The 27,509-nt window shown below is 43.3% G+C and overlaps 2 protein-coding genes across 5 annotated transcripts in view; both read right to left on the bottom strand.

Annotated features, from left to right (window-relative positions):
* Window positions 1-38: 38 nt before the first annotated feature.
* LOC121711326 (microtubule-associated protein RP/EB family member 3-like) lies at window positions 39-19,861 on the bottom strand. Of its 4 annotated transcripts, none has more exons than XM_042094838.1 (8): window positions 19,710-19,861; window positions 15,606-15,655; window positions 9,907-10,034; window positions 9,165-9,310; window positions 6,211-6,403; window positions 4,950-5,098; window positions 4,439-4,591; window positions 39-1,570 (listed from the first exon to the last, which is right to left on the bottom strand). In XM_042094838.1, exons 3-8 carry the CDS (start codon window positions 10,025-10,027, stop codon window positions 1,502-1,504), a joined length of 831 nt encoding a protein of 276 aa, XP_041950772.1. In that variant the 5' UTR covers window positions 10,028-10,034; window positions 15,606-15,655; window positions 19,710-19,861; the 3' UTR covers window positions 39-1,501. The 4 variants fall into 4 exon arrangements, with proteins under 4 accessions (XP_041950772.1, XP_041950773.1, XP_041950770.1 ...); XM_042094839.1 differs by having other exon boundaries at window positions 6,247-6,403; XM_042094836.1 differs by lacking the exon at window positions 39-1,570 and having other exon boundaries at window positions 3,932-4,591.
* A 966-nt stretch (window positions 19,862-20,827) lies between these two features.
* Window positions 20,828-27,509, bottom strand: part of LOC121711287 (dihydropyrimidinase-related protein 5-like) — a 25,763-nt gene continuing 19,081 nt past the window's right edge. The window contains 6 exon segments of the mRNA XM_042094747.1: window positions 20,828-23,320; window positions 24,087-24,258; window positions 24,662-24,869; window positions 25,731-25,873; window positions 26,301-26,442; window positions 27,478-27,509. The exon segment at window positions 27,478-27,509 is cut by the window's right edge and continues 125 nt beyond it. Of these exon segments, the coding sequence (XP_041950681.1) occupies window positions 23,235-23,320; window positions 24,087-24,258; window positions 24,662-24,869; window positions 25,731-25,873; window positions 26,301-26,442; window positions 27,478-27,509 (783 nt within the window). The 3' untranslated portion in view covers window positions 20,828-23,234.

Raw genomic sequence — 27,509 nt, 5'->3', positions numbered from 1 at the left:
ACTGAAGTAAGTGGAATTAAAGACGCGGCAACGTTGTGTTGGTTTTCCTGTCCCCACACTCGTTTATTTTTCTGTAATAAAACTCCAAACAGATGTGTGTTCTGCACAGAGCACTACAGGGCCACGAGGTGGGTGGGGATCCAGATGTTTGTCAACAACAGAGTGACCCCTGTCAATCACCCAAAGTGGCATTCCATGCTGTGCAACATATCAAAATCTCAAATCCCAAAAACAAAAGAAATTAAACAGAAAAACATTAACTGAACAGAACTTAAAGTATAGCAGCTAAAAAAATAATGTTTTTTTTTTTACAATGTCAGTAAACCATTAGTAATGGCATAGTGATTTTATTTAAAACTCTTCTTGCTTTAGCATTCATTACAAATTGTACAACAGCTCATTTTGTTTGTTCTTATAATAGCGAGCGTAGGTCACTCTGCAAACTTTTTTCATATAAATAAATACTTTCACATTCTTAAAAGCCTGCTCTCTCTCTGCTCTAGCTAGCAAACCCATCACCAAGAACCCAGCCCCCCTTTCCTAACGCAAACACACACATTTACAAAAATAAAAATCACTCCATTCTTTCTCTGATCTGGGACTGAGGGCAGGTTGCTGGGTCCTGTCCTGCCTCTGACCGCAGGCGAGGTCGCCACTCACGGGTGCGCAGGTCGAGGGCTTTCCCTTACGTCACGTCATGACACACTGGGGGCTCCATCGCAAATGCAAAACCAATGCCAGAGGAACCAACGGGGTAACACACACAATCTCAAAATAAATAAGCTGTTAAAACAATTCAGCTAAAAAATAATATCAACAAAGTCAATGAACGAAGAAACAAACAAACACAAACATGTCACCCATCACCCATTCATGTGTCAGTTCCACTGTGCTGAGACATGTGACACAGTTGCAGTGCAGTGACAGAGTAAGACGTTAAAAGCAATGGGGTGTGTGTAGCAGTAGTATTTGTGTGTGTGTGTGTGTGTGTGTGTGTGTGTGTATGTATGTGTGTGTGTGGGGTGAGGTGCTGAGAGGCTGTTTGTGGATGCTGAAGCTGATGGCTGGCCGAGGGACTGCTCAAACACACACACACACACACACACACATAAAGCACACACACACACACACATAAAGCACACTCACACACACACACACACACACACACACACACATAAAGCACACTCTCACACTCACACACACACACACACACACACACACACATAAAGCACACACTCTCACACACACACACACACACACACAACCCTGCTGCCAGTTCCTTTAGCTTGTGTGTGTTCCTGTTGAATGGGGATGGAGGAAAATGCAACTAAGGAAGCGCTCATGAGAACAGAAGGGGGCGAATGGGAGGAACAGAACAACAACAACAACAAATAAAAGTGTTAGATCAGAGGGGGAGGAGAAATGATTACTTAAAAAACTGAGTAGTGATGAAGGAAGCAAAGGGGGCGGGGCCAGGGGGGCGGTGGGGGGAAGAGGTGCGCTAGTATTCGTCCTGTTCCTGGGGCTGCCCTTCCACTTCCTCTTCCTCCTCAGGGGGAGCGAAACCGTCCTGGAACAAACACACACACAGGTCGGAGGTCAAAGCTTAGAGGTGCTGAGAGTACCCTGAACGGGACGCAAGTCCAGCCAGACTCCTGGCTGTAAGGGATTAGAAAGGGAAGAAACAACCTCCTGCATTGATCTTTCCACTGTGTTGTGCATTGGATGGCTATGGGTGTCTGTGTGGGGGATGTGAAATGGAAGCTCAAGTTTATTCCTCTCATCTGGACAGCTGCTTCAAATGGCATCTAACGTACACATGGTGAGGCTACGAGGAGATAACATGGAAGACGCTGTAGCACAATTAGCTACAGCATTGATACAACATTCAGGTGCATTGCCCACAGACTCTTCACTGTCCTACCACTGTCACTCTACACTGTGAGAAAAAAATGGATGCAAGACCATGCATATTGGAATGTCACCTATGTGTCACTAAATATTAATTTCTATACAAACCAAGATGGCGGATTCCTAAAGAAACGCAAGCACACACACCATAAGTGTATCTAAATTAGCTTATGTACCAAAAATGACATTTTACCATGACCCGAAGAGGTGTAAACAGTGTTGTATGGCTGCGTGTACAAATCCGCTTGCAGCTGCAGTGGAATTTTGATTTCGCGACGAGAATTCTCAGTCTAACCGTTGATGTGCCGTGTCAGTGGGCGGTGGTCAATAGGGCACCCACCAGCCCAGCACCAAACTCCGAGCACGGTGAACAAAATCGGCTTTTGAAGGCAGTAAATGCTCCTGTTAAGAACCAAACCAGATTTGGTTCAAATCTACACACCTATGGCTACTGAAAATGTAAGGTTAATTTATCAAATGTTATTTTGAAGTATTAAAAAACATCTTTGTTTTAGAATTTTGAAAAAAAAAAAGGGGCGAATAAAATATATAGTGAAATAAAATATACAAATATACTAAATCTTAACATACTTTAGTATGCTAACAGCTACACTAATGTATCATTTTAAGTGTGCTCATGGTTAAGTGAACTTCAAGTGCGTTATTTTTACTGAAATTATTCTTTGTGCAGTGAAGTTGAATTGAACTTGCTTCAAAGTACAATTTCTAGTTCACTTCATGCTAAAAATGTGTTAAAGTGGAACAACTTCAAATATACTTACAACATACAACAACAATTGCGCAAGAATTGAACATAGAGTATGTCCTAGCCTCTACATTACCACCATCTGTTAATTGGCTCCTGCATGCTAGCCCATCTCCTTAGCCTCTACGCTACCACCATCCATTCATTCATTCATTTGTAATATTTGAATAGTAGGCTATATCTCTAACAATTAACTGATTATTCGACTTGCCGTGCATACCAGGGTCTAGCAGTAGGCTAGACTACGTCGTAGCTGGATGGGCAAATGACGAAAAATACGGCATCAGGAGACAAAAAATATTTATTTCATCACGGTAAGTAAGTACTGCTATTACAGCCAACAGAACATGATATCCCAGGTGTACTGCACGATCTGCTCGCGTGACTTTCCCTTCGCTCTAGTCATGTAGCACAGTGGTAAACATAGAAATGAATGGTGTGTGGGGGCGATGACACAGCATAGACACAAGAATGGCACAAATGCTACAGTGGTGCGTGTTGCTGAAAGTTTTCTGAAGTATGTTAAGATGTAGGATTGTTTTCACCTGGGAGAATATTATCTATTGTGTATTTTCAATCTATAGGTAACATATTAAAAGTACACTATATGTCACCAATCAAGCATGTATTTAACTGCATTAGTTGAAATGTACATAGTGTGTTCAAAGTATATTTTAACAAAATGTTTGCAATATGTGACCTTGAAATTGTACTTTGTACTACAAGTTCAATACAACTTAAGTACACAACTTCACTCAATCATGAACACATTTAAGGTATACCCATCATTAGTGTAGCTGTAGTATATAGAAGTATGTCAAGATTTATTATTTTTTAAGCATCATTTTTTCTCCTGGGACTTTGCAAACACTTCTATTTACTAAAATAAAATACACTTTTATAGTACAGTTATAGTGTACTACAAATGTCAGTAAACTAAATTACTACTGTAGGTATGAGCAATGTAATGTAATATATAACTATAAAATGTAAAATACACACATATTTAAGTGCACTCTTTGCAAGTAGACTTGCAAACACTTATATTCAGTGACACAAAATAGACTTTGATAGAGCACACTAATAATGTAAGAAATTACGTGAACAAATATAATACTTTCCATAACGGCACCAAATAACCACTGTAAGTTTGAGTAATTTAATACACTTTTTGAAATTAGAGTAATGTACATTTTAAAATACACTTACAATAAAATACACTTTTTTAAAAGTACACAGATATGCCACTTCAAGTCAGAATTAGTATATTTATTTCTAGTATAATGAAGTTGTACTTAATGACATCTATTTGCAAGTATATGTTCTGAAATGACATGTTAAACATACTTTAAACCAAGCGAGAGAGGGGTGGAATGGAGTGGTGGGGGAGTAAGAATTAGTATATGTATTTCTGGTATACTGAAGTTGTACTTAATGACATCTATTTGTAAGTATATGTTTTGAAAGTACGTGTTAAACAAACTTTAAACCAAGCGAGAGAGGGGTGGAATGGAGTGGTGGGGGAGTAAGAATTAGTATATGTATTTCTGGTATACTGAAGTTGTACTTAATGACATCTATTTGTAAGTATACGTTTTGAAAGTACGTGTTAAACATACTTTAAACCAAGCGAGCGATGGGTGGGGTGGAGTGGTGCAGGAGTGAGACGCGAAGAACTGGGTGTTGCGCGGAGTGAGGGGAATTGATCTGGGTGTTGAGGGGAGTGAGGGGAATTGATCTGGATGGTGTAGGGGGTGCTACCTCTGTGGCGTAGAGGACGTTCATGATCTTGGAGAGGACAGGGTTGTTGTCGTTCTCATGCTCCTGGCAGATGAGTTCAATGTCCCGCAGCTTGCCAAAGTAGAAATCTCGCTCCTTCTCCAGTCCGTCTACTGTCAGCTTCAGGTCCATCAACTGAGGCGACAGAGGAACAGGGGTCCCATGGAAACGAGGAGAGAACAGAGAAGGAAAACATACTGTTATATACTGAACTCTGTTGCACACCCAGTATAGTGTGTATAGGGTTGGACACTGAAAACTGGACTGTGTGTGCTGCAAGTAGCAAGTGTGTTTCGTCAAATTATATCTAATGCACAGAGTGCATGTGAGTGTGTGCGTGTGTGTGTGAGTGTGTGTGTGTGTGTGTGTGCGTGTCTGACTGGGTTTTGAGTAGTATAGTCATTTAATGTGATGTGTGTTTATAGTCATGAAATGTGATACATGGAGAATGTGTGTGTGTGTGTGTGTGTGTAACTTCTGTGTGCTTGTTCACCTGCTGATTGAGCTCCAGGACCTCTGCATCACTGCCGCCGTTGCGAGAGAGGGGCATGTGTCTCCTCATGCCAGAGGAGGGGGTGCTGGTGACGGCCCGCTGTGGGACAGGCGCACATTTGGGCACTGTGGGGGACGTCCGCTGGGGTCCTGTCAATACGCAAACCACACACATCCATGATTCAACAGCCAATCAGGATCAGCCACTAACAGGGGAGCAACAATGCAACGTCACACGAATATGTCGCAATTCAAATAATAACAATACGCCGTGGCAATACAATGCACCAAGGCATTTCGTTCAAAATATGTGCATCATTAATTTAATTTCAATGAAGAATTACGTGCAGCGCACCAATACTCGCAGCATGTCACTGCCCTCGCTCACACACACTGACGATAGATCCACCCCTCCCCTCTGTGCACATGAATCAAGACAATCGCATGGATTATTGGTATATACAGACAGCTCAAGTAGCAATTAAATCCAGTGTTCATTAAAGGTTGTATCAGCGATAGCGTGGATACGTCACTTCTGTTGATGTTCAAACAAAACAGAGAGCTAGCTCGCTACTCCCTCCCCCTCCCTCCCGTGCAATTAAAACTCTCCTAAATGCACATCTCGACGGTTATTGGTTAAAACACTTTATTTTGCTTTTGAGTGGTTGCCAACCCTTGTTGGTTGCAATTGTTTTTTGTGTACAGATTTCGGAACCTAGGCTGCCTACAGAGCCTACATACCATTTATACCTTTCTTTGTAAAACAAAACAAAATACAACTGTCACTGCAGCCATGCCTGAGGACCACAAGCTGAGCACAACACACTGGGAGAGGCATCCCGTTCCACAGCACTATTGCTGGCCATTAAACACATGTGACGCACAGAAGCACACAGGAGAGCGCTGAGGTGGCTGAGCTCTCTCTCTCTCTCTCACCAACAGAGGGCGCTAAAGAGCCTGTTATGACTGCTGCTGGGAGGGAGCAGCCTGTCAGCTTAGCAACAGCTGCATTAACGCAGTCACCTTCAGAGCTCTGACTATGCAAAACAACAAAAGGGAGCACAGAGAGAGGGAGAGAGAGACAGCGAGAGAGAAGGAGAGACAGCAAGAGAGAGAGAGAGCGAGAGACAGAGAGAGAGAGAGAGTTAAAAAGAAGGACAAAGAAGAGAGGGAGAGTGGCAAGTGCAGCCAGAAAAGCACGCGCACACATCACACACACACACATGCAGGAGGCAGTGGTGGTGGAGGGGTGTGCTGGTTACCTGGGGGCCTCCTGGGTTTGTGGAAAATGAGATCACCTGGGTTAGGTGACGGGGACACCTCCATGCCCTGGCGGGCCAGCTGCGGGTCGTACTCTTTGCCGTCGTAGTTGGCGTCAAACAACTTCTTGAACCACTGCACAAATTCAAAGTTGTCCTGGAACCTGCCCTTCACCAGCTTCTCCACCGGAATGATCTAGAACGAGAAAGAGAAAGAGAGAGAAAGAGAGAGAGAGAGAGAGAGAGAGAGAGAGAGAGAAATGAATTTGACAAAGAGAAATGGTAGCTGATGATAGTGGTTCTCTTTCATGTGATGCGATTTGGCTTTGAAGGCTACCATGAAAAGAATTCTAGACTCATCTGTCTAACGCAATGGCATCAGTATGAAAAACACAAAGCTGATTAATTTCCAGAAAGGTCTCTTGAGAGTATGTACATTCCTTTAATTTTACACCAACCTCCATTGTTTAGACTCTTGTAGTTAAGGTCAAATACATACTTTCTCAGGGTGTGTGTTTGTGTGTGTGTGTGTGTGTGTGTGTTATCCTCAGCAGCTCTTGTCTGGCCTGATGTGTACCGGACATATACAAGTAGGACACTCTCCAGACAGCATAACAGGGTGCAGAGCAGTCAGGCAGGTGAAAAGAGGACAGCACGGCTGCGCTGTCTGTCACCACAGCCACATTCTGGATAAACCCCCTCCCCTTCTCGCACTAACTATTTGCTGTTGACCAACAGGCCATAACAAACCCTTAAAACTACTCAATGTCTACTTACTGAGGAATTAAGATAAAAAAAAAAAGTCATGGCTGTCATATGGTTTAGCTGTACACCACATAGAAGTGGCTCAGGCTAAGCTGTTTGCCTGTAAAAACATGGGAAGCAAATAACAACCAACGTATGCTTTGTTTTTTTTGCCCGTGATACGCACAGCATGTTTAGGTTAAATTAACTGCATAGTTCCAGCAAACTACAGGCTGACTTGAACGCTATAGACAGACAGGCAGGATGTGCGTGCCCAATACTGCACGGGAGCTCAGCAGCTAGAGTGGGCGAGAGACGAGGGCCATGCAGGGCATCTGAACGCTGCCAGCCAGGGGTCAGAGGTTAACTGTGCCACAGCCTGGCGCCATTATACATCGTCAGCAAGTTCTGCTACTCAGTCTGACATCTTGTTTTGTTCACTGAACTGCAAATGATGATCTATATCCGTTACTTCAGAGCATATCTCGATTAGTACATCGGTTTAAAGACTCTCAAGCTTAAAAACAAAACAGATTTGAGAAGAGTTCAAGAGGTGTTTTAACATTAAAATGAACGATTAAAAGTCATTAAACAGGTCAATTCAAGTTAAAAAAGCACAATAAGTAGTTATCCCTCCCTTCACACTAATCCTCAACACAGATTTCCACTATGTCTCATGTCCAACACTTTATTTCATTATAAACACGTGACAAACCTGTAAAATGGCCTCGCTCCTCTGACTAACACCAATACTGAACGACACAAAGAGCGGAAAGACAGATTTGGGCTAAACATAATATCAGCTACATTATAGCCTCAAAGAATTCTGGTCAGCTTACAGTAAATCAGATCCCAGACCAACACAGTTCCCTTCCAGCTTTATCTGCTCACAATCAGCACCGGGATTCAAATGGATTTGTGTTATTACAGAACTAACCCCGTCTCTGGGAACCTACCCCGGATACTTCAGCCGTTTTTGTTCTGTTCTCGGGCGAGATTAGCCATTGGCTGCAAAGAGGGTTTTTAAGAGGCAGATACATGCCTGCACTGGCTTTAGCTGTGGGCCCGCACCTCGGTTTCCCTGCGTAGCAAAGGTTCAGTTACATTTGTCATCATTATCTCCCAATGATATCTTGGCCTGAACAGCAATGTGTAGAATTCTAGGCGGTGCTTCACTCAAGCAAGGCAAAGAGTGGCACATTGTTAAATTTCATTCACTTTGTTGAAGCTTTTTCGCTGGATCAAAACAATGCAAAAAAAAAATTAAAAACGCTAATGATTCAATAGTTCAATAGCTTTCTGTTCATTGTCTGACTCATATGTACATGCAGCTACTAAAGTGTCACTGGTAGTGAACACCCCTAAGAGTAGACAAAGCAAACGCACACCGATAGTAGGAGTTTTTTGAGGTGCTGGTCACAGGACACGTGATCTTCTGAACAAGAATAGACCGCACACTCTAGCAGCTCATATGCCAATAGTTTAATAAAAAAACAAAACGTTTCGTTTCTAATGAGCTGATATTAATTGAAAGAATGTTTTGAGTATGTCATTGTTGAAGGTTATTGTGTTTGCATTGTCAAATCAAGCTCATTACTGGCAATCTACTACAGGTGTGCTAGACCAATCAAAGGCTGGGTGTTCACCATATTAGGTGCGTTCTTTCACTGGTGGATTGTAAGACTTGAGAAAGGCCACATGCCAAAATGTTTTTTATTTTTTATTAAACTATTGGCATGAGCTGCTAGAGTGTGCGGTCTCCTCTTGTTCAGAGTGAACACCCCTAACCAGTGTTGCCAAGTCCGCTTATTATAAGCGACTTTGTGCTTGTTTTTTTGTGAAGTCGCTGGAACGTAGTTGTAGTTGCAGGTGGGCGTGTTTTTTGGTGCGGTTGCTTCGTACATGCTGTTTCTGAGTAGAATCCACGCAGCGCCTACACGTATACAAAGGGCAATTAAAGCCTATGCCCTTGCGTCAGCTCTGCGATATAGGCTACTCTACACTGTTGCCTGACATGACCGCCCCAGTAACTTCGGGGGGCAGGGAGTGGACGTTAACTATTTGGTCTTAGGTCTTGGCTTGTTTTAGGTTTGCTTCAGAGACCTAGTTGCTTGTTTTTCGTCACATGACCTGGCAACACTGCCCCTAACCCACTAGCAGTCCATTCAGAACCAGGAGGCGACAGAGAGGCTTGTGACTTCTCTCAGTCTCACCTTGTCCACATTCATGCGTTTGAAGGCAGCCTGCAGCACTTTGAAGTTGTGGATAAATTCGTGCTCAAGACGGGCCTGGAACTTCACTTTCTTCAGCAGGACGCAGCCAGGGAACAGCATGTCCATGAACTGGCAATACGCCACACCTGCAAGGAGATGGTAGATCGACATTTCGATCAACATCAATAATTACTATCTATTGCAAGCATTACCTCTGCTTTATTGCCAATAATGACAAATGAAGTGAATGCTAATGTACACAATTTAAATACTATTCTTGTTCTTAAAGACTGTTCTATGCTTATTAGCCTGTACTGGGCCTACTTCAGTCTCTGTGCTTGTTAGCTTGTGCTTGTTCTTAGCTCAGTTCCTTGTGCTAATCCATCCTCAGCTAAGCCTGTGTGTTCCTTAACCTGTGAGTTCCTGTCCCTTTCCCACTTGAGTTCAGTCTCTTTATTTACTACCCTGTGCTACTCTGTGTTTATTCGCCTATGCTAGTCTGTGTTCAATAGCTTATGCTAGTCTGTGTTCATTACCCTGTGCTAATCTTTGTTCATTAGCCTGTGCTATCCTGCGTTCATTGGCTTGTGCTAGTCTCAGTTGAACTCAGAGTCTGTGTCTGCTGAGCTGTGCTGCTGGTCTCACCTGTACACACCTGCTCTATCTTAGTGTATATCTGCTGGTCTCACCTGAACACAGTTGCTTTGTCTCAGTGTGTGTGAGCTGTGTTAGCAAGTCTCACCTGTACACAGCTGCTCTATCTTAGTGTATGTGAGCTGCAGAGAGTCGTTGACCCAAGCGAGCATGTCATGTCTGCTCAGGTTCTCGATGGTCATCGAAGTGGAGTATACGTTCACCGCCATCCCCCAGCTACAGAGAGAGAGAGAGAGAGAGAGAGAGAGAAAGACAGGGAGGGAGGGAGAGAGACAGAGACAAAGAGAAAGAGAGATGCAAAAATCAATACACAGAAATATCCGGTTGTTCACACTCAGACAACAATAATCGTGTCCCTGTAGGCGGTTCTGCACGACACGTCAAACACATGACCGTTACTTACATCCACTCACTCACTACACTCCCACACACACTTACATGCTGACTCGGCCAAATGAACTCTTCAAAGGATACCATCCCGCTCTAACAGCCGTGAAGAAGGAACTCGGCCAGTGGTTAATTCAACTCAATTCAACCGGCCATTACGGTTTAATAATTACGTTCTCCAGAGGCGAAGACCTAATTTGATGGGTTGCTTTCATGAAACAACCAATTGTTATATATGCCTAATTATTGAACAATGCAACTAGGGCCAAATAAAGGTTTCCTCCCTTTAATTACTTCACCGTAATTAATGCAGTTTGAAACTGCTCATCCATTCATAATGGTAGCCTTGGCCACAGAAATGTTTACAATGGATTGTGCTCCGGCCAGGGTTATGTACAGCCCAAAACACTAGCAAGCAATGCCCAATGCCCATGGCTGCGTGATGCCAGCTACAGTAGACTTGAATGGCAGTTATGGAAGGAGACGTCTTCCACTGAGCAAAGGGGAAAACTGGACAATTCTGACTGACACACATAAATCGCTAGACGGACAATATGAACACCAGCTGTGCACAAAAACGTTAATTTATTAAATGTTATAGTTTAAAGAGTTGTTATCATTGTTAGGCTGGTACAACTTGCTGTGTTAGCAAGATGCTTTGCTGTTCACGTCGCCAGCATGAATGAAGTTAAGTGGTGTAATGGCTCCAACAGGGAACAAAGAAGGTTTTTCTCACATGTCTATGAAAGGCCATTATGCCCAGATCGGCATCGGAATGCCCATAAAAAGATGAAAAGAAATATAGAAGATATTGTTGGCTGTTATTACATTAGGTAGAATTAAAGGTAGGAGGAATCACATCCGGGAGATGGTGAGACAGATCGTATGTGTGCATGTGCGTGTGTGTGTGTGTGTGTGTGTGTGTGTGTGTGGGCGTGTCGTGAGTAAAGAACAAGTTTAAGGTAGGCTAATCCCATTAGAGTAACCTAAAAGCTGCTCAGATCACAGCCACAGAACTTTCACTGTGAACAAAGGAACCATGACGCATCTCTCACACACACACACACACACACACACACACATACACACACACACACACACACACACACAGACAAATGAGATCACACTATGAATGAGGTCACTGCCACTGCACTGCCATTGAAGGAACGCACACAAACACACAGATCACAAATACATCAGTGCAGCTACACACACACACACACACACACACACACACACACACACACACAGTGTTGTCACAGCCTTCACTGTGGCAAAAGTGGATCTTCACATGTTTGCATTTGGCCCTTCCTGGTAGCAGAGCAGCATGCATCCTCTCTGAAGCGGCCTGTGTACGGCTTACATAACCACAGGAGACTGCCCTGGCACCGGACTCTCACTCAGGACTCAGGACTCAGGACACACAAAGGGATTATCTCTACCAAAGCGGCCACACTCCCCCCCTAAAAATACTACCGCTCGCCGTACGACCACGATCACGACCACACCGCTGTGATATCCCATCAAGTAGAGGCTACTGCTGGGGATCAGGTCAACACAGGAGTTTGTGAGTAAAACACAAACAAGCTGGGAATATGTCTCAGCAGCCCCAAGCAGAAGAACAATGGCTCAACACCTGTGAACCGGTGGTCATCTGATCTCCATGCTCTCACTAATCGCTAGCTAGTGCTAGGACCAAACAGCAAAACACAGCCTCACTGTCCTGTCCCACGGCTAACAATAGACACTGATTTCATACGGCCCACTGGATGTGTTCAATCCTAACTTAACTAGGCCATGGCCATACTCCATTTTCGCTAGGTGTTCTAGAAGCTTTAAGTCTCTTGTTCTCCTCCATGCCTTAATATTGCCCCTCTTCCTTTTCCCATGGGTTCTGTTACCTCCTTTACCCCGTTACCTGTTCTTTCGCTCCTCTCTGACGGTACGCTTGCGGGAAGGGGTGTTTCGCCCCTCATCTTGGCTTCCACATGGGGAGAGTGTGCAAGACCTCATTGATGCTCAAACACACACTCTTTCTCTCACACACACACACACACACATACCACTCTTAGGACACGCAAACACACACTCGCATACACTGATGGTGCCAAGTCTGCAGGTGTGATGTGAAGTCAAGAGGGAGGAGCATCCACACACACACACACACACACACACACAAAGAGATTTGTGTAGGATGAACATCACCTGCAGACAGCAGAGAGGAGGAGCCTGCTCTCTCTTTCACTCAACACACACACACACACACACACACACAGGCTCAATTGACGTGGTCCTTTACACTACCCCTCCCATACCTGTCCCATCAGCTGTAACCCTTAAGCTAAGCTAAGCTCACACACACCTGTAGAAAAGTAGGTGATAGCATCATCTCTGGGACAGGTTGACACAGACGTGAACCAAATCTCTAGCAGCACAGGTACAGTATGGACCATGGAACTTACTGTATCTAGGTGTGACCCACACTAGATCAGACCTCTGCTGTTATTAGCTTCTATCTGGGACAGTTTCTCCAAAGTTGTAGAGCCCAAACACTTATTTATCCACAAATCACAGAACTGCCCAGCCTTTACATACTATGAGACCAAATTGCATTGCAGGCCTTGGACCTACAGGTTTATTATCAACAGTCTTAAAAACCAACAGCTATAACCTTGAGTCAGCTGACCTGCAAAGAGTACATATTGAAAATGCACATAAACACCTATCATAAACACACCTATCACATGACTATGCAACAGTGCCTCGGCAATCTCAAACAGTGACACAAAAAACACACAAGGCCTTTAACCTTTCAATTATGCATACAAAGTTCAGGCATATCTGTATCATATGATTAATGTGTACCATAATAAACCTTTGCCTGTTGACAAAGAAATGTCAAAACTCACTCAAAAAACCCCACATGCAAAACTCAAAAGCCCCTATTCAGACTACAAGCATCTACCGACAAGGTGCAATGTAATGATAATGTAGTTACGCAATAACATGCAAAATAACCACTGGCAACGTCAAACATTGCACAACAAAGTCACAAAACAAAGTAGTGTAATCTATCTAATATAATTTTCACTTTTGAGGCGAGAATCGACAGGGAATGAATGAATCGCTCTATATACGTGAAAAGGGCTTGATGCACACACACACACACACTGGCATATTGGTAATCTGCTGATACGTGAACAGGGCTTGATGCGCGCACACACACACACACACACACACACACACACAGGCATATCGGTACCTGTGCTGAGCCAACACTGCCCCGTCCAGAGCATAGAGACAAGCCCAGTCAGTCCGTCCCTGCTCTGGGTTACAGTGGGGACACACACATGCCTTAACATGCCACGCCAGCATCCACTCAGATAAACAACCCTGGCCTATGTGTGTGTGTGTGTGTGTGTGATTGTGTGTGTGTGTGTGTGTGTGTGTGTGTGTGCCTGCTTGCAACTACTCTATTGCATAAACTCGCAAACATAAGGATGAGTCATAAATCAGTCATTACTGATAGACTTGACAGATAATTTTTGCAATCCTACATTAAGGTGCGAGAGAGCAAGAGAGAGTGAAAGGAAACGAGAGGAGTGATAAAAGATAGGAGAGCAATATTTCACATGCAAAAAGTGACGACATAAAAGAATATTGGATGATGACCACAGGCCCAACCAACAACAAGAGTTCATCATAGGTCAATACACGTGTCATCACACTTCAGTGCACTCGTATCTACATCTTGGAACAAAGTGCAAAGACGAATAAGTCATCATTCTAGAACAGTGTTTCTCAAACTTTTTCAGACCAAGGACCCCTTAACCAATTAAAAAAAAAACCTCACGGACCACCTAGCTAAATACAAAAGAGTAGACCTACTTTAACAGTATATTACACAATAGGCCTACTCACCTTGCTTAAACTGGCGTAGCTTACATAGGCATGTTGCAGAACTGTTTGGATTTACATACAAGTTAGTTCAACATTACAAACAATTCATCTATATTATACCAGTGTTTCCTCTACGTTTATTTCAGCATGGCGCCCCCGCACGGTTTAATTAATACCCCCACAGTATCAGAATCAGGGCAGACACACAATGTAGTTGCAGTTGCTTTTACAAAATCACAATGACATAATCCTGCCGACGTATCCTCCCCTGCTGGCTGCCGCTCACATTGCAATTTAACAATAAGAAGCCTAAAACTAGTCAGAGGTTATTATGGCCCATCCAGTTTCACTTCACATATTATATATTGTATTGATGTAGCCTATTTAAAACATTAACTTTCTTCTTAGTGTTTCCTCTTCATTTAGCGGTGCCACTGCTTCAGAATTAGGGGAGACGCAAAATATTGTCCGGAAGCATAGTAGGCTAAATGCCCTCCGCTGGCTGCTGAAAATTGCAGTTTAACAATAAACAGCAATTCTAATCCGAGGTACCTGTCTAGTTTTATTCCATAAATATATTGTTTTTTTAGACGTTAGTGGCATGCGCTATCAAGAGCTTCCATGTGCTACACATGTTTGTCAACATCGCAAAAACACGAAAACTACAATTTTCGCACAACTTGGTGGAAAGCACAGGCTAAGGAAAACCCATTTATTTCTGAAGCTGATCATATTGAAAGTATTTCCCATATCGTAGCCTATTAGCTCGCTGCCGCCACTGCTAAAAAAAATCTAGCGGAAACACTGTATATTATATTTTACCATGTCTGCTCGCGGACCATTTGGGATAGCTTGCGGACCACCAGTGGTCCCCGGACCACACTTTGAGAAACACTGTTCTAGAAGCTTTCTATATTTGAGTCTGCACAATCCACCACAGAATCTCATACAGGTGACCAGTAGTAGCCTGGGTGAACCTGGACAAAGCTGTTAGCAAATTTGAATTTGCTCTGCAGGTTCGTCTGGAAAGGAGCCCATTGATGGTGTTCTGATTTACCAAACATCCAGGAATGTGTATTTTCTTTGGAATTGAGTGAACAACTGCAGTGTTTAGATATGTTAGCTGCACTTCTGAAACGATTGGTTAAGACTTTGTTGCACAAATCTAAGTTAAACTTCGCTGCTGCTTATGCCCGCTGAAATTAAAATTTGCTAACAGGTTCGTACGGGTTCACCTAGGCAAGACCAGAAGAGGATGTGTAATCTCAATTTGGCTATAAGGGGATAACAGAGTTTCCTGTGTGTGTGTGTGTGTGTGTGTGTGTAGAACAGAGAGAATCTAAATGAAGCAGGAATGTAAAAGCACATTTATACCACTAGGTTTAAATAGGTGACCTACTAACTGCCTGGCAACAGCAAGGAGTGACCACACCTTCAGTCCTCACACACACACACACACACACACACAATCTAGAGACATGTGCTGGAGGTACTGCCCACCTTGTACTGTGTATTGAGGAGCTGAAATGATCTTCTACAGCTTCAGAGTCCTGCAAAAATAACACAAGGAGGTCAACAGTTTTATTCACAAACATTATCACACAGACACAGACTCACCAATACAGCCCATTCCATTGGCAAAGTCCGAACACTGCGTTTTATCCACATACATATCCTTCACTGCGGAGCAATCGCGTGGCTTTTCCCATGGATCTATCTACTGAGGACTCCCTATTCAAGATCCCAATCATACAGTCTGCTTTGCAGACACCGCCCTCACAGAGATGTTATGATAGAACAACAAGCATATCTCTGTGTGTGACTGTGAGTGCGTGTGTGCTGGACTGTGCAACAGACTGCTTGTGTTTTTTCCACAACTGAGGAAGAATCTGGAGAATTTGTCTTGCTCAATCTCTGTCTGACACACAGACACACACACACGTCGGCAGAAATGCTTGAAACTCTGGAGCCACAGGGGGGCTTAGAACTGCTGTGGACAGTTTGGAGACTAATTTCACTAATAATGACTATGACTAGGCCAGAGAGTGAGAGAGAGAGAGAAAGAGAGAGAATCATATTGAAACAATAACTGGAAACTGCAAACTCGATAAAAAAAATGGCAGTTCCTGTTGCTGATCCCATGGGGGCTCTTTGTAAGAGAATGAGAGTGGGAGGGTGGCAAAAGAAAAAGGTGTGCATGTCTTTCTCTTCCGCCTCGAGTCATAAATAAATGAGTATTTCCTAACGCATGCTAATCCAGCCTTAGGACACAGAGAATAGTTTACACAGGTGCACAGCAGTTGTCTGTGACCGAGTGTTTCTTTTCTGTGTTTACATATATGAACCAATGGTTTCGTAAGCTATATAACAATAGCCAACAGTATGGAAGTGTTTGTAGTCAAAGCCACTGTGTGTGTGTGAGACAGAGATTTCCTATGCATGTACAGTACTGTGTATCTTGTTGTCCTACTCTCAAAACCCAATACTGTAAACATGAAAAGTACCAAAGTCCCCTTTGTCAAATGCATCCAATGAGCAAGACTGGCTTAGGTGTTTACTGTATACTGCACGATGAAGGATAAAATGAAATCATTTATAAAAAAATAAATAAATGCACTGTAAAGTTATCTACCTGTGCACTGTGATGTCTGGCAGCATGCTAACTAATGAAAAGCTAGCACAGTTGGCAGCGCAAGTGTCTTTGCTACTCCCATGAGAGGCTATAGATCCCAGAGCATGCAGGCATCAACATCACCGTCATAAGGCCCCACAGGACATGTGCCAGTCACTGCGTCAGGTCATTGACATGGCAATGACCTTAACGTAACTCCTCAGAACAGTTTCAGCAACATGACAGGGTCTCTCAGAGCACACCTGTGGTGTCAAACACACATCTTTTTTGGCCAGACATCTTTATCACAGGATCCAAGCTATGCGGAAACTATATTGCACTCTAAACTATACTGTCAATACATTTGTTTACTTATCAATAACAAGCCAGTTTTGTAAAGTAAAGGTCATTCTTGCATGAATGCTTGTCCTATCCACCAACCATGTGCAACACTAACAATTACGCTACCTGTTACCGCAGTAACCCTCAAAATGGAACTAGTTAGCATCACCAGTCAACCAGCATCCTCTCTGAAAGTGTCTCCTGTCACCTGCACGTCTGCACTCTTCCCAGGAAGTTAGTCCTGGTTCTCTGAGACTCCACATCACCCAGAGAGGGGCTCAGCTTACACATCCAGGCGTCCCACAACAGAGCAGCCGCCCCACAGTCAGTTGAGCTCACCTTACACTCTCATTCATGGCAGCATAGTGCATGGTGCCTCACTGCTCAGTGGAAGACAAGGGACCTGACCTGGGGCGCTGATGTTGTGTTCTACTGTAGGTCACTGCACTACATAATAATAATAATAATAATAATAATAATAACAGCAAAAACAACAATAATAACTTATATTTATATAGCGCCTTTCTCAAACTTTCTCAAAATTTTGCAAAATTAAATGGGAGGGGGGAAAACTACATTGAGGCTGTAATATGTGGTACTATATAATAATGCTATATATATTAATAATGCTATATATAACAATAATATATAATGTGTATTGTCAGGGGTGAAAACGAACACTTTCTGCATAACAGGTGGGTTGTTGTGAGTGTGTAAGTGTTGTCACTCTCATCATTAGGCCCTAAGGCTGTGTGTTTATCAAGGTCTCCCATGACTGGAACAAACTGACACATAGGCCTACATGACTATGCAGTAAAGGCCCCTCCTCATTGGCTATTAATGAGATTTTATCAACAGAAAATGTGTTTGTGCAAATGAAATGTAATTAGTATAATCATCATCTGAGATTTAAAATAGTCTTGAGAGACTTAAAACTTTACACAAGTACGAGTACACACACACACAAAACTAAGACCTGTTCATCATTAACACCCCCCAACCCCCCACCCCATACACACACACTCCTCTCACAGATGAGAGAGACTAAGTTTAAGGACCACTGAATACACTCTTTCACGCTGGGTGTGAAAACATGCCGCAGACAGTTTCACAGCGCCTGTAAAGAGATGCAGTGAGAGAGAGAGTCCTTTGTTTCTCAGTAAAGTATGAATTCCATGCGCTCTGACACCAACACTGGTTTGTGAGCGTGTGTGAGAGAGAGAGGGTGGGGGGGGCTGTGTGTGTTTCTGATGATAAAGGGAGTTTGCTTGTCAGCACCACGTTCGGCCAATAATAAACAGCTTTACAAGGCCAATAAAAACGCTAATCCCCGGCCGAATGTATTCATTGCATGGCCCACTAACGACCTCATTTAATTTACATCCTTGACCCATTACTGCGGATCTGTCCTCAAAACATATATTGCTTGCCTTTGAACCACACGTCATTCAAAAGAAGCAAACTACCACAATTATTAAGTAGGCGTACATCTTTTGGCCACTTTTGGCATCATCGGTATTTGCGCAAAATAGAATGAGTATTCTGTCACAGAGCATGACTCAGGTTATCTTGAGGACTGTATCCATAGATTCATTCATCTGCAGCAAGAATGCAGCTCAAAACGATATGGATGTCTGTGAAATTATTTGATCCAAAGCAAGTGTGGTCCAGGTCAAGATGTCGCATGACTAACGTTAGGGGCGAGTTTACTGATATGACGTTAATAGTTACACCCTACAAACACACTTGTGGAGCATGAGGCCTTGGGTGGCTAACGTAAGGGGTGGTTTGTGTAAACATTTGGCCATGTGTCCGAATCTTTGGGTTAGTTCAAGTTGTTATCTATAACTAGCAAACCAATGTCGCCCACAACCATCAATGTGGGTTAAGCTTAACGTTAGTTGCTGATAAATTAAGTGTTTACGTTAACTGAAGGCACTCTAAACGCCTCAATGTAAATTCATATTTAAGTGCAGTGATAGAAATAATGCACGTCTCTGACTGGCTTGGAACACACGTCAACTACTTTACCTCATCTCCCGTAACCCTTCACAAAGTAAGGTTATTATATGGCCGCCACCACCCACTTACTTGACGTATCGTTACTAGCGAGACAACAGTGAAACGCGCGTACAGCATTAAGTACAAGCTAGTTAAGCAAACTAACTGGTTAATCTCGAAGACCTCGGGCTATCTGACACAACTAGCTAACGTTATCCATGCTGTCACAGCAAAACACGCTAGGCTACCTAAACGGAACTGGCTACCGTTGTCGAATGAACCTTTTACGTTATTTCACGTTACTTAACTAACTTAAGACGAGCTGTGATTGTATTTGCAAAACACGTGTTAACTCCTCAAGTTTATATCCTGTCACTAGTTTCTGATGGTGGTGTGCCGAATAGTATATATTGCTGTATTGCTGAGAACTGCGTACGTTATTTCGGCCGACCCCCTCTGCAGGCCTGTGGAAATATCACACACACACACTGACAGCACGGGCTTAGCGGCTTTGAATGGGACCCGTCGCCCCAGTAACAGTCTATTACAGTAGCTGGCGAGTTTAACAGAAGTGGTTAATCTCCCACAAGTATTAAAATAAGTTACTATGACTAAAAAGAATACACGGCTATTTAATAATTTCTACTTACTGTCTCCCGAGAATCGGTGTATCGGTCGCAGCTAGAATATTCCGGTCCTCTGATGATTCTGTTGTTGCTAGCGCCAGTGCTCGCTCTGTTGTAACGCTAGTCGCCCCCACCGACCAGTTCCATAGACAGTTCTCGTGTGGACCTGCGTGTGCTCGACTGCGCAAGCGTATTGGATACGAACGGTCCAGCTAATCGTTTGCCAGGATGCAGAGGTTTACTGTCTACTTGCAATGATGTTGTGTAGCCAAATGGTGTTAAAAAGCTCTTTCCATTTGTATTTGATAAGCTCAGGTTTATGGAGCAAACATTATTTCAGTATATTTTTAACAATAAATGCAATAGTTACCAGGCCATAGTTTCAATTACTTTACATAGTCCAATGTTAGGCTTTAAAAATGGTTTTGGTATTGAAACAGTTGTCTTAAGCTAACTTTGGACACTGAAAAGAGTTGTAAAAATCAGTAGGTCGGCCATTTGCAATGGCCTACTTGCAGTCAGCCATTTGCAACGGCCTTTTCTGAATGTCAGCCTTCTCTCTCTAAAATGTATTTTTAATTCCAAAATCACATTTTCTGAATCAGCCTACATTCCTTCAAATTGATCAAGGATTTTATATTTTATTTGTGACATACATAGAGGTAGGCCTACTTTGTAAAACTTTGTGTAATGGCATTAGTTGCTCAACTTTCCTGTGCAGAGGTGTCCTGAGGTATCTAGGCTATTTATAAGGATAAAGAAGAAGATTTAGAAGAATTTAATACATAGATTGAGAGGGAGAACGGGGTAAAAAGTGCAGTATCCAGTCCATGTAGGCTAATGTACAGTATTTGAAAGAGGTTTATGTGTTCAGGATGCGGATGGCTTGAGGAAAGAAACTCCTCAGCCTCTGTTTGTGAGAGGGGCATCTGCCTGACCTCAGTGGTTTGAACAGTGCATGGTCAGGGTATACTATTTTTGTAGATGTGAAATTTAAGACAAATTTAGACATGTTCTCAATCTCCACATGTAAATCTGCTAAAGAACCTATTTCAACTCGCCATGCACCTACTTTAACTACTTGTCAGTGGTTCGAGTCAAATGGTAGGCTAATATGGAAAATAAATTGACAAAACAAAAACTGTATATTATAGTTATTTATTTATGCACTTTTTCATGTGATAAGAAACAAGCCATAACGGTATACTTCACCTCTCGACACAATTCTCTACTGTCACATACTGTCACAAACCATTTCACAATGCGCTTTTCACAGGCAAAACAACTCTAGAAATAAACAAGTATATAAACGTATACATGGCAATTTGAAATACTTTTTTTTATAAATCAGCACCAACACTAACACTGGTTTTGGCCAAGAAATATCTTCACGAAACAAAACAGAACAAAAAAAACCTGCCTTGTTAACTTACATTAAAAGTGTAAACAATAATGAAGACACTAAAACATAACTCTCTGAGGAGGTGTGGAACAGTAGCCTATGTGCGGTTCAATCAGCTTCTTGCTTTGCAGTGAATGTACATAAAGAGGACAGGTGCAAAAATGGAGAGGTCACACTGGTCAGCAGACGCTCCTGCTCTTAGCAGAGAAGGAGAGAGATGCCCATCCAATACCTTACCCAAATCTGTTTACGATAGTGCAATGCTCTGAACATCGTTTTATGCATGTTGGTTATGTGTGTTTGAGTTTAGAGCAACAGGCCATTGTGGGTTTCCTACACCATTTGTCCATACCAAGCGATGTTATGAGCAATACTACACAGCTGCCCCATGTCAGGTGGAAGAGTGTCCACTGGGTTAAGAGGAAAAGCGCTGTTGTAGTGGTGAGAATGAACAAATAAATATGAACAGAGAATGTCCTGATGTTCAGAGGAGGTATGTAAAAGAGTTGGCATTAGATTGTGTGTCATATTTTGTGTGTGTGTGTGTGTGTGTGTGTGTGTGTGTGTGTGTTAAGGCTAAGGGTTTCAGAAGGTTTTTAGTGTGCAGTGCTCACAGCAAACACAAATGGCAGTGAAGACCAGGTATGTTGAAGGCTCAGCTTTTGGTCTAACAAATGGTTTGATCTGGAGAATATCGGGGGGGGGGGGGGGGGGGGGGGGGGGGGTTGTTGTTGTAAGGGTTGTGTTGTATTTTGATCTCCCCTATTTCCTAATTATGTAAATATGGGCTTATCACTTTCAGGTGTATTGCATGCGTGAGAAATGACATAATTTCCACAAGCACTTATAATCACCTTTAAGGGATGCCATAAAGCATGAAGTAAACAATGTGAATATTAAAACCTGGCGTATGTTGATCATATATTGGCTATATGGTGTCTGCATGCATAGGTCAGCTGTTAAAGGAGTTATACAAAGAACGTTAAAAAAGGCAAACACCAGCTAAGCAATGTTACACGTGTTTCATGTTGAAGTTTAACAGAGGACAGGCAAATTGGTCCCTTTTTTGTGAATAAAGCAAAGTGCAAAGTCTAGTTTACAGGGAAACCTACTGAATAGTATGTGGTACTTAAATCATGTCAAATACCTTTTTAAATACTTAACAGTACTCTTCAGGTTCTTTTACTAATGTCATAACTGTAACCAAACCCTTCCTATCTGACTGTGAATAGCTAGGCACAAAGCTCTTGGTGAGCATGCGTTATGTTCACAATGCGTCAGCAACATCCTCTCACAGATCCCTCCTCCTCATACCAGTGGGTGCACCCAAAGTGGGGGGCCTGAAAATGTGAATCTGAAACAAAACCGTTCTCACTGAGCCATGGAAGCAGCAGCTGAGCTTCATCACCACACATGCAACCTGCGTAACAAAAATATCTAACTTAACATGAACAGTTCAACGTGGAATCTAGTAGAAGTATATACTCTCGTTCATCAAGTAAGTGCTAAGACAAGGTAGACAAAGGTGAACACAAGGTTGGGATGACTGATTCATCATTGGGTCTGGACAAGAAGTTGGAGCTGAGAGGCGTAAAGTGACGGATAACACAAAACAAATCTCCCGAGGAAGGGACCATTTCTAACAACAACAATAACGTCCAGGAAAGGCCTATATTGTATCATGACTAGCCTACATCTATAGCACAGCACTGTGTGTGTATGTGTGTCTATGTTTGTATACCTGGGTGAGAGTGTTTTCCTTGCAAGGTATCAATAACTGTGTGCATTTAGGGTGTCAGTCCACTAATCCACAATAGTACTCGTGCTATCTTTCTGATATTTAGATAAGCAACACATACAATACAATTCATTTAGGATTTCTATGAGCAAATACATAAACTGGCAGAAGACTTGGTCTGTTGTTCCACTCGATGGAAGACCATCATTCTTACTGAAAACCCTCTCCTACTGCAAATCATAAAGGTATATCCACTTTAGTCTGTTTTATTCCCTGTCTGTGGTAGTAGGTGTTGGAAAAGAACCAGTGGATGTCTATAGAATCAGTGCAGATTTCTGGGTGGGTGAGAAACACACGGATAAAAAGGGTGCAGAGTGGAGGCCCTCAGCCTGATGTGCTGTCTCCATGGTTACCAGATGCCACTGGACCGGCCTCCAGGTGGAGCCAGGATCCGGGCAGAGGACCTCTTTGGGACGTGGTCGTCTACCTGAGAACCTGCAAAGACAGAGAAGACAATTATGATAGTCAGGTGTTCTGTCGCATATTTCTCACATTCACACAAGTCATTCACATGTCTCACATTCTCATCGTCTTGTGCTTCATACATAAAAGTCTATATATTTTTATACTTTCATACCCACATACTAATTCATACACCCATTCACAAATGCACACATCCATAATGTACACACAAACACATTTCCAAATACAAAAACACGCAATCATTTACATACCTGAGATGGACTCACTTCACCATAAAAATGAATACAGTAATTTCCTGTGTATTAGCCGCATTGAGTATAAGCCGCAGGACAGTGTTTTATGCAAGTTAAAAGAAACAAAACCGTGTCGCTCAGTGGTCTAAGGGATTAGGCTGGCAGCTGTAAGATCACTGGCTCAAGTCCCAGATGATGACTTGATGTTGCACGTCGTGCCCTTGGACAAGACACATCATCTGCAGTGTCTCAGTCCACCCAGCTGTAAAATGGGTACCAGCTTCTGCTAGGGGTTACCTGCGATGTACTGGTGTCCCGTCCAGGGGGAGTCTACGGCTCTCGTCCGCTTACCACCATGGAAACCGGACATAAGTGCCGGCCCAATTGGCCTTCGTGGCTAGGAACGGATTAACCACTAATGTACGTATAAGCCGCAGCTAATAGTTGGGAAATTACGATACGGACAAGACCACATTCACAAATATACAGCTACAGACACAAATACTCTCAATCTCTTTCACACACACAGAGAATGTTGTCCACACCTGAGAGGCTGAAGCTGGACTCGTGCAGGTCCCTCACGCCGCCGTGTCTGGCCACACCACGGGCCGGGGGCTCGTCACCGTCCGGGAGGCACACTTCCTTTTTACAGGAATTGGTTACCGTGGCAACATCTCCGGAATAGGGGGCCCTGTCCACCCCTTTCAGTGTCTGACACTGTGGATGGTTGGATGAGAGAGATCATGTAACCACACAGTTTACACAACAAGTTTATGTCATAGGGAAGCTAGGAGTCAGGTCTGAGTAAGATGATTATTAGTCAGCCAATCAGGACATTCCTGCTTCTAGTAGTATTCTGTTTTTTTTTTTTTATGAAGGTCAACAATGCAACCCCGATTTTGACAGTGTAGCTCTGCATGATATGGTAGCTGCCTCTTTATAAGTAGTATAGAGTGTGTGTCTGGAAATCTAGAAGTATATGTGTGTGTGTGTGTGTGTGTGTGAGAGAGAGAGACTGTGTGTGTGTGTGTGTGACTGGGTGTGTGTGTGTGTGTGTGTGTGACTGGGTGTGTGTGAGTGTGACTGTGTGTGTGGGTGTGTTAGATTTGGCCATACCCACCTTCTCCCTCTGCACCATCTTCTTGTACAGGAAGTCTGGAAAGGTCCGCATGGGGTAGAATTTTCCAGAACCCTCGGCGCACATGAAGACTCCGTTCTCACACACCAGTCGGCCGCGGCTGATCGTTACCAGGGGAACGCCATGGCATCGCAGGTTCTCATACAGGTTGAAGTCCCCTCCTTGTACCTGTGTGGTCACAGAGATGGTCCTGTGGAGAACAGCGGTCAGTAAGCGTGTGTCTAAATGAGATTGCTCGGTTACACTTTACTTGACAGTGTCGACATAAGAGTGACATGACACTGTCATGAACGTGTCATAAACAAGTCATAAACGTTTATGACATAACGCTTCTGTTATTAAGTGACATTCGGTTTTTGTCATAACAAGTTAGGGTTAGGATTGCGGTTAGGTTTAGGGTTAGGGTTAGGATTAGGTTTAGGTTTAGAGTTAGGGTTGGGGTTATAGGATTAGGGTTAGAGGTTAGGATTAGGGTTAGGTTTCATGTGTCATGACAGTGTCATGATGACAGTGTCATGTCACTCTTATGTCGATACTGTTAAGTAAAGTGTTACCGACTGCTTTGTGTGCCTATCAGTTTGTGTATGTTTGTGTGTTTTTTATATTGTCACAGTAGGTGGCAACATTCAAAACTAAAAAAACCCATCTCTATTCAGCAAATGTCTTTATTGTGTCAGGTTTGGCTAATGTGAATTGTGTGACAGAATGGTGTAGGACTGGCAAAGATAGTGGGAAAGAATGAATGCTGCAAACCTCTGCATGTTGGGGTAATCAGCTCATTCTACTCTTTGCTGCCACCTGCTGTTGCTGCACTGCTACTGCAGGGACAGACAGTGCAGCGAGGGGTCATCATAATCATTGTATGTCAGGTGTTTGTGAATATTTGTGTGTGTGAGAGCATGACTGATTATATGTGTTTATTAAGTATGTGTGCTTGTGTGAAGGAGCCAATGCATGTATGTGTATGAGCCTGAGGTGTGTGTGTGTGTGTGTGTGTGTGTGTGTGTGTGTGTGTGTGTGTGTGTGTGTGTGTGTGTGACTGTTTTTATACTTTGCTGCATCAGGGTCCCAGACGACCACATCTGCGTCGGCCCCTGGGATGATGCGTCCCTTGCGAGGGTAGAGATTGAAGATCTTAGCAGCGTTGGAGCTCGTCACGGCAACAAAGCGGTTCTCATCCATCTTCCCTCCCACCTGAGGCCGGAGGGAACACATTAGTTCCAGTACCATTTGGTTCCACTTCATTCAGTTCTCTGTGCTGCTACGGCGGTGGGGGTGGCAGTGGCTCAGGAGGCCGACATCAGTGTGAGTGTGTATGAATGGGTGGATGTGTGAGGCACGACACTGTAAAGCGCTTTGGGTGTGCGGAGGAGTGGAAAAACGCTACATAAATGTAGTCCATTTACTATTTAATCTAACTCTGCTGTCGATGAACATCAGTAGTGATTCATTTCTATTCAAGTTGAAATGGGTTCATCTATTTGCAGTGCAGCCTGTGTATTTTTAACAAGGAACCCGTTCATATGTTTCTTTACCCAGACCATGTAAACACATAACGTGACATAATCCATCCCCCTGTGACCTCATGACCCCGGCGTGACCCCTGCCCTGAGACACGTACCACTCCTCTCTCCCAGATGACGCTCATGCGGTCCTGCACCCCGGGCACGCCGTGAGGGATCTTAGTGAAGTCATCGCGGCCCATGGCCTTCTGCTTGGTGCTGAAGGGGCGGTGATCAGATGCCACCACGTTCACAGTGTCACTGAGAGGACCAATACACATACACAGAGGGCGAGAGAAGGGGAGAGACAGAGATTATAACATTATACATTAATTCATTTAGCAGACGCTTTTATCAGACATACAGAAATATGATATATGACATAGAAGAATTATTATAACATTTAAATTTATTCATATAGCAGGCGCTTTTAATACTGTACGACATACATAATGTATGTCAATTATATCACAAGGGCCATTCTCCTTAGAGCAACTCAGGGTTAAGTGCCTTGCTCAAGGGCACAATGGAGGACGCCGGGAATTGAACCCACAACTTTTCAGGCTACTGCATGAGCACTACGCTACCACTGCCACAATTATATTAACTGATAGGAAATGAAATGACTAGTTGTGAATGGAAATGAATGGACTGATCTTGTTATGGACTCGTCTTGTAATCCCTCTCACACTCTCAATAATCTTAATGCTGGAGCTTTGGAGCTTTGGTCTCATAAGTGTTCATTAGAGACATTTGAGGGGAAGAGGTGTGAGTGTGTGACTGACAGGGGGTCAATTTCCAGATGACAGGTGTGTGTGTGTGTGTGTGACTGACAGGGCTCTATTTCCAGATGACAGGTGTGTGATCTTAAAGTGTGGTGTGAGAGGAAGAGGAGGGGTTGAGAGGAAGGGAGTGGTGTTTTTGAGTGACAGCTACGAGACACGAGTGTGGTGTGTATTTATATACTGTATGTTGGTATGTATTTATGTGGGTGTTGGTCTGTGGGAAGTATATGAAAATAAGCATTGGAGAACATCTTGTCAAAGGGGGGGGGGAAGTATTTCATGTTTTTTTTTTCTTTTGATCAAAATAAATCTGTTGAGGTCCAGGTGAGTGGGTGTGGCCATTCTGGATGACAGGCAGCTGAGACTTGCAGGTTTGATTGACAGATGAATATGGAGCCAGGGGCTGAGTTTCACCAGAAACAGGAGAGCATGGCATATAGGTTTGAGCGACAGGTGGATGGGAGTGGCGTGCATTCTGATTGGCAGGTTGGCGGGCGGTTGGGCGTCGTACTTTCCCAGCAGGCTCATGAGGTAGTTGGGGGT

Source organism: Alosa sapidissima, chromosome 6, assembly GCF_018492685.1.
Source record: "Alosa sapidissima isolate fAloSap1 chromosome 6, fAloSap1.pri, whole genome shotgun sequence".
NCBI lineage: Eukaryota > Metazoa > Chordata > Actinopteri > Clupeiformes > Clupeidae > Alosa > Alosa sapidissima.
The sequence above is the reverse complement of the archived record's forward strand: the minus strand, read 5'-3'. Positions and strand labels throughout refer to the sequence as shown.

What these genes read in the sequence shown, in the direction of transcription:
- LOC121711326 (XM_042094836.1), bottom strand. Translation starts at nt 10,027, where the DNA reads ATGGCGGTGAACGTATACTCCACTTCGATGACCATCGAGAACCTGAGC. An exon ending in GATAGAGCAGCTGTGTACAG is followed by an intron (nt 9,311 to 9,906) that starts GTGAGACTTGCT and finishes ATCTCCTTGCAG; the next exon opens with GTGTGGCGTATTGCCAGTTC. An exon ending in AACGCATGAATGTGGACAAG is followed by an intron (nt 6,404 to 9,164) that starts GTGAGACTGAGA and finishes TTCTCGTTCTAG; the next exon opens with ATCATTCCGGTGGAGAAGCT.